General features: G+C 29.4%; 1 protein-coding gene and 1 long non-coding RNA gene across 2 annotated transcripts; one reads left to right on the forward strand and one right to left on the reverse strand.

Annotated features, from left to right (window-relative positions):
• Nucleotides 1-1,008: 1,008 nt before the first annotated feature.
• On the reverse strand, nucleotides 1,009-9,895 carry LOC139776358 (aminopeptidase N-like). The gene is made up of 12 exons (XM_071712931.1): nucleotides 9,739-9,895; nucleotides 8,560-9,059; nucleotides 7,447-7,896; nucleotides 6,744-6,927; nucleotides 6,249-6,405; nucleotides 5,906-5,987; nucleotides 3,715-4,097; nucleotides 3,201-3,475; nucleotides 2,894-3,084; nucleotides 2,464-2,772; nucleotides 2,320-2,389; nucleotides 1,009-1,810 (listed from the first exon to the last, which is right to left on the reverse strand). The coding sequence occupies exons 2-12, from the start codon at nucleotides 9,048-9,050 to the stop codon at nucleotides 1,661-1,663; spliced, it is 2,742 nt and encodes a 913-aa protein (XP_071569032.1). The 5' UTR covers nucleotides 9,051-9,059; nucleotides 9,739-9,895; the 3' UTR covers nucleotides 1,009-1,660.
• Nucleotides 9,060-9,602, forward strand: LOC139776360 (uncharacterized). The gene is made up of 2 exons (XR_011719055.1): nucleotides 9,060-9,173; nucleotides 9,342-9,602. It is a non-coding gene; the product is annotated as an uncharacterized lncRNA (long non-coding RNA).
• Nucleotides 9,896-10,856: the final 961 nt, after the last annotated feature.

A 10,856-nucleotide genomic window follows, 5' to 3' on the forward strand; every position in this document is an offset into this window, starting at 1 on the left:
TAAACAAAAAATATATATTATATTGGCTACCAAAATTCAGCGCGGACCGTATTTGGCGATTTAGTTTAATTATTTGATTGCATATTATAACGATCGTATATATAATATTCTCGTGTTACCAATTAAATAATTGATATAAAGTTATAAAATTAATAAAAAATTTAAAAGTATATATTAATACAACTTTTTATATCTAATATCTTAAATATATTTATATACTAGAAATATAATAATGTACAAAAAAAGTCAATCTTACAATAAGGTATAAAACTAAGATCGAAGAAAACACTAAGAATGTCTTAGAATGTCATTTTCTTATAGCTTTCTTTTATTTTTTTACACATGTATGAAAAGTGTTTGCGTGGATTCCGCCCTCTGCAGGGGGCCCGAGGCCCGAAGTAGCAAGCACACGTCATTTTGACGTCCAAACTGGTCATTTTTGGTCATGTGTCGTCAAAATGATTATATTGACGTCATAATGTGACGTCATTGCAATGTCACATTTCAGTTATAAAGTGACGATTATCTTATTACCCAGGTAACAAGCTCACGTCATTTTGATGTTTTAAATTGGTCCTTCACTGACTACTCTTGACGTCATGAGTTGACGCCTTTATGACTTGAAAATTTCGGTTTAATGTCATAAAATCTTGATGTCATGAAATGTACCGTATTTTGACGTCATGGAATCACGTCTTTTTCTTATTGTTAGCATAATGATGTATTTAAGGCTGCGGTCAACTTGACGCTACAAATGCTTCGAAGCATTCTTCTTTTCCTTTCTTTCAACGAAGATGAAAGAGTCTTTTTTTACGTTATCTTTTTTGCATACTTACGTTGTTAAGCGTTACAAGATCCCATGACGGCCGTAGTGATTCTACTAGTCGAGACAAATACTACTTACCATTTATAAGCCTCTAATTTGCTATGATTTCCAGAAGCATTTGAGCCCTAACAAAGCGTGACTCTTTTCGAGGTAGCAAAACGAGGCAAGTATTTTACCATAAGTATAAGTGTAATGATACGATTTATTTATGCGCTTCGACATTTGCATTATTAACGGAAATAGTAGGAAACGCTATTGAGCAGTATTAAAATCTAAGAACTCTATATAAGGTAGCGTACAAAAAGAATAGCAAGAAATATTATTTGTCAAATAATTCTAAACGTTAACAGAAAATAATTATATAATTAATATATAAAGTGTCATAAAATAAATTAAAAATATAAAAGTAAATATTTGATACAACTTTTTACCTGTAACATCTTAAATATATTAATATACCAGAAATATAATGATGTACAAATATAATCTTAGATATATCCGATACAATATATTTCATAATATATATATTTTATTTATAATTATACCTATATTAGTTACATTGTACTACAAAATACAATACATTAAAGTAGTATCTATATAAAAATGATAATATAAAATTACTTATATATGTATAATATATACATACGCGCAATAATATATTATTTATATTATAGATATACATATAATAAAAGATATTAGTATAAAATAATATCTTAACTTATTATATAAGTTAAAAAGAAAAAGAAGGGACTCTTTCAGATAAGCTTGAGAATTAATATTAAAATTACAGCTTATAGATACATATCTATATTGTACTTATTTCCTTTCAATTAGTTATGGTTCTTTTGTAGATTTATTTTTTTTTATTATAAATGGTGAAAATTTGTTAAGTACATTCGCCAGATCAGACTTTTGACGTTTTATTACACGTTGAATATCTTTGGGTACTTTGTCTTCGAATTTACTTTTCACGAAGTCGTTGATCTACACCACAAATTAATATTAATTTTATTATTATATATTTAATTATACGCATTATAAAAAACTGATATAAAATATTTGTCCATAAATCATTATTTTAACAAAATCAAGAATTATAGGTACCTATGTTAAATATAATTTATTTTTCTCAGAAAAAGTTAAAAAAAATAACGTAATAAATGATAGGGCAATGTATAAGATTCGTACTTTATAATTATTTAATTTGAGTTTACAACTCTGCTATTTGTGTAATATTATGTACTAATTAGTTAATATCAAACTTATAAAAAAAATTAATAAATTGTGGTCTTTTGTTTGTTGTAAGTACTAACAAACTCTTCAAAATTTTAATATTTTTTAACAAGTAAACATATATATCGTTTTAATTATCTTATTATTAATCTAATAATAATGGTATAATATCAAAATTTAGTCTTTATAGTTGTTTTATGGTAAAATAAAAGTAAGTAAATTTAATAATAAATAAATATGTGACATCTAAGATAATTTACCTTGTCAAGTCGTTCACGAGAATGCACACTATAGATAATACCAATTAATATTTCTTTTTCATTGCACATCCTATAATAGAAATTAAGAAGTTTATAACTAGTAAGTAAAAGACACAATGCTTATAAAGTAAAACATATTATTACCGTGTGTTATTATATGTAATTTCATCTAAATTTGATAACATATAGTCCAGTACTACGTCGTCGTCTGAATGTTTCTGAATAATACTTAGAATAATGTTACAGTATTCATCGTTTTGTATTATGATCTCATTCGAGGCACTTGTATTTATAAAATTAATCAAAATATCAGGATTTTTAGAGCAAGTCAAGCTTTCCAATATATTATTGTCTTGTTTAATGAAATATCTATCCATTAATTTGTTCCACGTAGACACGTTGGCTTCCTTTATACCATTACAATATATCGATTCTTTTAAATCTGACGGAATTCTATATATATGTATAATAAAAAAAATTAGTGTGCAACTCTGCAGTATACATTATTACTAAATATAATTTATAATTACTCTGCGTCACATATTACAACTCTATATGATTACAATAAAATTACCTATGTGTTTCGGGATTTGCAAGAAATTCATCTAATTTAACGGTGGCCATTCTCTTGCACTCGGAGTGACCAAAATTACATGCCCATTTTAGAGTGTTGGATCTTTTCAGCTTTGTAAGATCATCATCGGCAGAATCTTCTTCGTATCCTACGTTTTTAGTAATTTTATCCAAAATATTCAGCATATATTGCTATATGTAGAAATTATAAAAAGATTAATTTGATAAAACCTCGATCTATTCTGTCTATAATTTATAAACCTTAAATATACATAGATGTTTTATTAATTAATTATAATTCTTCTTACCTTGAAATAATTAAATTCTGGAAGTTTATGAAATTCTCTCGTGAAGTCTAATATATTAAACATAGGATATAATGCTACAAAATCTGTTTCTCGAGACAAGTAATTTGCGAGGTCCAGAAATATCTCTATATCGAGTTGACGTGCCATCATAAGATGATAGGCGTCATCAATGATTTGTGCTCGATTAAGCACGTGTATTTTTGTATAATTGTCAGAATTGAGATAGTTTGCAATTTTTCGCCAATTTGTATCGTCGTAATTAACACGATAGTATCCTGTTGAAAAATTAATTAACATTACAGACCACATTATTAAAGGTTTCGAGATTTATCAGGAAACATGTTTAAATATTTCTTTTTTATGTTCAAGTTGTATCGAAAAATCGCCGTCATATTATACATAGATTGTTAATTATGAAATAAATTATTACTGAAGCTTTGCGGTACGAAAAATTATGTTTTCTATATTAAATTAAGTTGTTGTTAAATTATTGTTATACGTAAAACATATTTACCCATTTGTTGTACGTTGACTATGACCCAGTCATTTGGATCGATTCCATCAATGCTTATATTTTTATCTTGTGATCTTAGCCAATGAGTGGGCAGAGTAGAGGAGAAGTCGGAATTCGTTTGCGGAGTAGCAAAAGTCACAGGTATCCACCACTTATCGCTATCGATATGCTCATTTTCGCTTTTTGGACGAAAATGTTCTTGGGTTAGTATCGTTTCACCAGTGACATTATTTCGAGTCACGTATACCACAGGATAATGCCTTTGTTTTAACCAGGTATCCATTACATCTTTCAATTTATAGGCACTATGTGGAACATCTGATTCATCAAGGACTTCTTGCAAGGCGTTCCATAAGTCGTCGGAAGTAGCCGAACTAAATTGACTATGTAATGTAAAACGAACGTGAAAAATAATGCAGATTACATGTTTTTAGTTTATTAAATAAAAATGTATACTTTTATTATAGATCAATTTCTCATTAGTTTAATTTTGTGCAAGTTACGTAGAAAAGAAAGAAGTGTCAAATTAACACAGATATACTTGTATATAGAGCAAAAATTTTTATCTTTTTATAAGAATTTCAACTTTTCAGTTTAACTTCTTTTTCTTGATTAAACTATATAAAACTTTGTTTAACTATAGGGTAACTGGGGGGAATATGCCACACTTGACAAAAATATGATTTTTTTCTTCTCTTTGAAGTATCTTTGCATACTGATTTGTTTTTTCCTTCTGTTTTATCTGTTATTTGTATATAATTTTAATAAAATATTTTGACTGTTTACTATTAAAAAGAAAGAAATACAAAAGTATTGCAAAGTTACCCAACTATATATGGGTAATATGCTACATAGTATAAGGTAATATATCACATACAAACATGTAGTAATTTAACTTCAAAAGTTACTTTATTCATAAAATAAGTCAGTAGTACAAATAGTTTTTAAATAAAAAGTGAAATTTTGAAATTAAATTGTAATATTAAAATTATTGTATCTATTATTGGACTACAACGTTTAAAATTAAAATAAAAAATAAATCCTAAAAACTTTAAAACCTCTCTCTTTTAAACCTTATAGACTTTAAAACCTTATACATCTTAAATCTTACAACTTTATAAATTTTACAACTTTGTGTCAGCTACACTTTTCTCAGTTACATTTATTTTAGCCTTACTCATATGCATTCGAGACATTCTTGTTTAAAGCATGTAAAAAAATGATTTTATTACTTTCTTTGTAATTCAATAATGTTGTGTACTACAAGTAGACTAAAATATCCGGAATACAATTTTGCAAAATATTGAAGTATATAGCTTATTTATAGTGCATGAAATAAATATTTAGGTTTATTCATTTTCAACATTTATACGTAAAAATATTTGTTTATGCTGTTTACAACTTCCTAATCTACTGGCAGTATGTTAGAAAGCTATAATACTGTAAATAGTATTTGTATAACACTGGCATTTTACCCCTACTTATATAGTGGCATATTCCCTCAAGATGTAGTTTCATATTGTAATGGAACCTATGCAATACGGCTGTCAGTAAAACGATCCAGCGACGTACTGAATACTTTCATTCTAATCAATATTAATAGAAGGACAAGCTAATTGAGTTAAAAATAGTGTAACACTTGAAGAATAATTTATATAAAGCATTAAGAGAGAGAGAGAGAGAGAAAGTTCTAAAAAGCACGTTGTCAAATGTACTTATCTCATAAAAACTATGTATAACGCTGCTAGGAGATGAACAAAATTTATACAAAGCGTCAGATATAGAGCTAATGAATAATTTCATGATATTTACAAGAGCGCTTTTAGCCGTAACTTTGTTAAACATAATGAGTGGCATATTCCCCCCAATTACCCTATAAATGACTTCATTCAAGCAATTTCCTTCGTTCAACGCAATATAATGTTATTTCAAGATTACATGTATGTTCTTGTGTGTGTGTGTGTGTGTGTGTACCTATATACAAGTGTTAATTTGATACTTCTTTTTTTCTGTGCATAATAAAAAGTAAGAAAATTAAACTATTAATGCTACTGTAAGTAAACAATTAAACGTAACATTATTATTACATTGAATTCTTTATAGTTTTATACATTTATATTTCTAATATAAATAAATAATAAATATATATATATATATATATATATATATATATATATATTATAGAACTTACTGTTTATGTAAATATTTAATAATACCGTTCCGAAATACCTCAGGGGTAAGAGTATGCTGTAACATGCGCAGTATAGCGGGTGCTGCGATAATTAACATTATATAAAGCGTGTACTAATATGTTATAATAAAGACACTATTCATAAGTTCGCAAACGTAACTGACGTGTTAGCAAAAAATTTAAATTTTGCAATTTAAAGTAGAATAAATATTTCTTTACATTCTTTTTATAAATAGCATATTTATATATAAGATTTCTTTTTATCGTTATTCTTTTCTCTTTCCTATTTTGTGTCATATACGTTTGGGAACTTGGGGATTGATTTACATTTACTTAATCTCACCCTTGCCGTAACTGGAATAAGAAAAGAGTGAGTCAATTTCATCACGATTTTTGGCTTCGAATGTAATAGGTTCCATATTCTTAGCAATGTCATAATGAAGAGCTGATTGTTGAGTCTTGATAACAAAGAAGTCCATTATTCGCCATTCTTTAAAAATCTGGAAGCATACGGAATTCTAGAAAGTTTCAATAAAATTAACTAAATATTAATAGAATATTACTACTACCAATATAAACAAACAATTTAAAAAAAATCTATTTTTATTTTAATTAGTAATTATTTTATCCGTAATTATTAATACTTTTTATGGCATAAAATTATCGTCAATAATTACAGATAAAATATAAGTAATTTATTCGATTTTTTCTGTTTTTATATTTTACAATCAACTATAGAGAATCGACGTATTTCAATATATTATTTAATCTATTTGTCACATAAATGATGATTTATTCAAATGCATAAGGACATATTTGTAACAATATTTATATCAACCTCGTTGAGGATATGTTCTTCGAAGAATGACGCAAAGCCTTCATTTAGCCACACGTGAGACCACCATGACGGACTGACTACATTACCAAACCATTGATGCGCCATTTCATGTGCTGCTGTCACCGCTACTGTTAGTTTACGATGCAGCGTATTTTCTTTTTCATCGTATGCAAAGGCAGACTCGCTAAAAATGATTTTATAACAGTTATATATTGTATCTTTTCGAAAAAGTGTGCTATGTAATTAATGTTTATATATTAAAATTGTTGAAGGTATACATGAGACTTTTTACGGTCTTGATAATTTGCCGTTTATAATTAGAGGATTTTTTCTCTAATTTTTTTAAATTTCGAATACGACTATTATATTTTTATTCTTTCAATATCAGTCATTTCACATCTTTTTTCACGATCGTTTAATAATTCTGTCTTAAATTTATGTTTAAATTGATGGAAAATGTTTAAAACTATTTAGGAAAATATAGTTTGAACATAAAAAGAGATAAGAGTTAATTGATTTGAAAAATCCTGAGCCTTGTTTTCTTACAAATTTTCTATAATATACAATGTTAAATACAAACATGCATGCATCAGTAAGCTGAATAATATGTAAAATAGCAAAAAATTTCAAAGTTTTTATGTAAACAGAATACTATACGTGTAAGTCATTCTGTTAACATATCTCTTAAATTACGTTGCGTTACATGTAAATAATGAGTCCCCAATTTTCCATGGCGCCAGCTGTAAACTGCGGAACTGCTAAATGATCCATTTTCGGAACTTTATCGGTGCTGTTGGTATATTCCGTTAATATGTCTCTAGCCTTTTGAGCAACCTCCTGCGCAAATTTTGAGTGCGGAGCCAGTGCTGATCTGCACCACATGTTGAGCGTTTCATCCGCGTTAGGAACACGAACAAAATCGGACACCACAAATGCTACGAGATAGGTGGACATGACGGGGGTCGTGTCAAAGTGTGTCCACATTGTATCGTCCTCGTCGTTAGATTGATCCCGTATCGGCATATTTGACACAGCTGTGTAGTTTCGATGATGTTTTATGGAGATGTTGAAGGTGGCTTTTAATGCCGGCTCGTCCCAACATGGGAACGCTCGTCGCGCCCAAGTTGCCTCGAAATGCGTTGCGGCCAACCACCTATCACATTTCAACGTAACACGCTTTCGATAACGGATAAATTCGTCAGCTACTGTTAAAGCGAGCGAAATTTTTGGAAAACGTGTAAAATGCGGTTTAATAAATCATATTTAAAATCATATACATCTTCTTGCAATCTGGCCGCGGCATGTGTAACTCAATGCTTTTAAACGAAATTTTAAGAGGATAAATGCATATGCGTCTACAGAAATTTGATAGCCGGATTTTATTGGATCATATAACTACTGGAATAAATTAAATAAATTTGGTATAATATAGAGTGTTTTTAAAAATAAACTTTCTTTGCAACTAAAATTTATATTACATGGTTATAAATATGTAGAAAGATATTTCGGATAAAGTTCTGTTCAAAAAGTACAGATAAATATATAATTGTAAATTGAAGTAAAAATGTAAAATATAATAACGTATTTACAAAAAATATGTTTAATTATATAAAGGGGTAGAGTATTTAAAATATTGTATATTTGCAATTATAAATCTGAGGCCTTACGTGCTTTATATTAAATCTTATGTGAGTTTAAGATTTTGGCACATTATGGCGATGGTATAATTGGAAAAATAACGAATAAATTATAACAAATGATATTACGAAAATAATATATAAATATTGATAACTTTGAAATTTTAATATATACTCACACTTTATCTCCGTTTTCATTGATGTACGATGTTCTGAAGAAACCTTGCAAATCGTTGTTTAGAATACCAACGAATTGTATATTTAAACTATAAATTCCAAGCGATAATTCATCGTCAAAGTGAAGAGTTAAGATTTCTGTTTCATTGTCATAATTATGCGCGGTCGGTGCGTAGGTGACAGTATCACTGCTGACCAATGACGTCGCCGTTTCATTTATCGTCAATTCCAATGCGTGCAAACTTAAGTCTCGCGTTGCACGACGGATCTCGATGATAATATGGGATTTACCGTCGAAGGTAAAATTATCCTCTTCAATATACGGTATCAATGCGATGTCATAGTGCACCGGCACTACGTTGTCTGGTAAACGGTAATTGACTGTTGCGCTCAAGTCATTCTCTGAATTTCCGTCAACAGGGAGAGCCGTTACAGTGGTGAATATTAGGCCGACATTTACTAATACTTTCAGAAACCCCATACCAACTCTCATTTCAGATACCTGTATGGACCGTACTTTATAAGAAAAGGAAGAGAGCATTTACAACGTATTCTAATATTTTTTCTTGTTTGTTTCCAATCTTCATATTTTAATGAATTGATTCTCGAGGAGAAGGTTTGTATAAATATCGTTGATATAAATTTTGTGCAGCTTAACATAGTTTCTAAATAATCAACATAGTTTTGAAATAAAGAGAAGAATACAGATATATCTCAATGTTTCTAACGAAAACAGATGTATATAAAAAATTTTAAATAAAGAAATGATTTTTAATCTATATAGGGGGACCGGGGCGGAGTCGTCACCGGGGCGGAGTCGTCACTACTATTATCTCGAAATCTGTATGTTGTATGAACTCGTCATTAATATTGTAAACTACCAATGATGCCCATGTGACCAACGGAGTTTAGTGAGATTATATGCCATGTTGTGATTTTCATTAAGGACGTATTTTCCGAGGTCAAAAGTAAAATTTTTTGCGCGTCCAAAATTTTAAATATTTTAACTTTTATTTTCTCTCCGAATCTCGAGATAAATGATTCTGATTTTATATATATCAAGAATATATATTTGAATCTAAATTCGTTATAATTATCGAGAGCCTGGCGAAATGTCAACGAGATAATTCTCGCGTTGGAATCAGTTTCTCATTGTTGTGACTATATACAATGAATATTACCTTTCTGTTCTATATTTTGCGCAGATATAATTGTCGAAATCAAGCCGCGAAACGTTGTAGCGGCTCGGTCTTACTACTCGATAGCAAAGCGCCTCTACTTATGAAGATAAATGGCTGGACTTCAATTTATAACATTCGGTGAATACCTCGTATTGGTCATAACGATCGAATGTTCGACAGTCATCTATTGTTATTTCAAACGTGTCATCTAACGGCATGAATAATATACTATTTGCATGATTGACCTATTATGAAACGATGAATTATGTCACACATTATAATTTTTAAATACACGGAAGAATATAAAGTAATGTATAAATTAAGCGATCTTTAGCTTTATTACACGTAGTGAAAAAAAATCAAAGTTTTACACCAAAGTTTATTTAATATCAGAAAGATGTTAAAAAGCAGAAAAGTGCCCGGAATAAATCCGTCGGATTGTGAATATGTACCTGTCATGTAGTGAAATGCGTGGTGAAAGATAGTACCGAGGATGGAAATGGTGTCCAGAGAGGTGAGTAATGTTGTTCCCTAGGGACCTATCCTGGGTACCCCGATTTGGGACATCACGTACCCATACAGCACATCATTTGAATGTTCTGTAGTATATTATTTCTCATAAATTCTCAGGACGTACTTGTAATATCTCACAGTAGTATATTATTTTTTGTAAATTCTCAGGACGTACTTGTAATATCTCACAGTAGTATATTATTTTTCGTAAATTCTCGTATACTACTGAGAATATAGAGTGAGTCATTTTAATCGACGCAAGCAAATATCTCGAAAAAAATATGAAAGATATGGAAAAATGTTTTGGACAAAAGTTGTATGCTCCGCGGTTGTCATGCTCATGCGGTTTTCGGACATTCAATGTAATCCGAGGTGACATCCGAAGGGGGGTTTTTTTAGTGAGTGCAATTTCTAACCTCAGCTACCGGGCCTGTAGTACGGGTTTAACCGTTTTTTCCCCTCTTACGAGAAAAAAACTAAAGATCTATAATATCTAAGCTCAAACCGTAAATGGCATTTATTTTAATTTGATTGTTTATCTGGTGTATTATCACGGTCTTATTTCTCTTATTATTAATATATTTTTATATCATGCTTTTTATATA

Source organism: Temnothorax nylanderi, unplaced genomic scaffold (genome assembly GCF_030848795.1).
Source record: "Temnothorax nylanderi isolate EJ_2023f unplaced genomic scaffold, tnyl_v1.0 TNYL_tig0117_pilon, whole genome shotgun sequence".
NCBI classification, from domain to species: Eukaryota; Metazoa; Arthropoda; class Insecta; order Hymenoptera; family Formicidae; genus Temnothorax; species Temnothorax nylanderi.

Coding starts and splice junctions, on each gene's coding strand:
- LOC139776358 (XM_071712931.1), bottom strand. CDS start 9,050: ATGAGAGTTGGTATGGGGTTTCTGAAAGTATTAGTAAATGTCGGCCTA. Junction 6,406..6,743: donor AAGAACATATCCTCAACGAG/GTTGATATAAAT, acceptor GTATGCTTCCAG/ATTTTTAAAGAATGGCGAAT. Junction 2,773..2,893: donor GCAAATCCCGAAACACATAG/GTAATTTTATTG, acceptor ACATATATATAG/AATTCCGTCAGATTTAAAAG.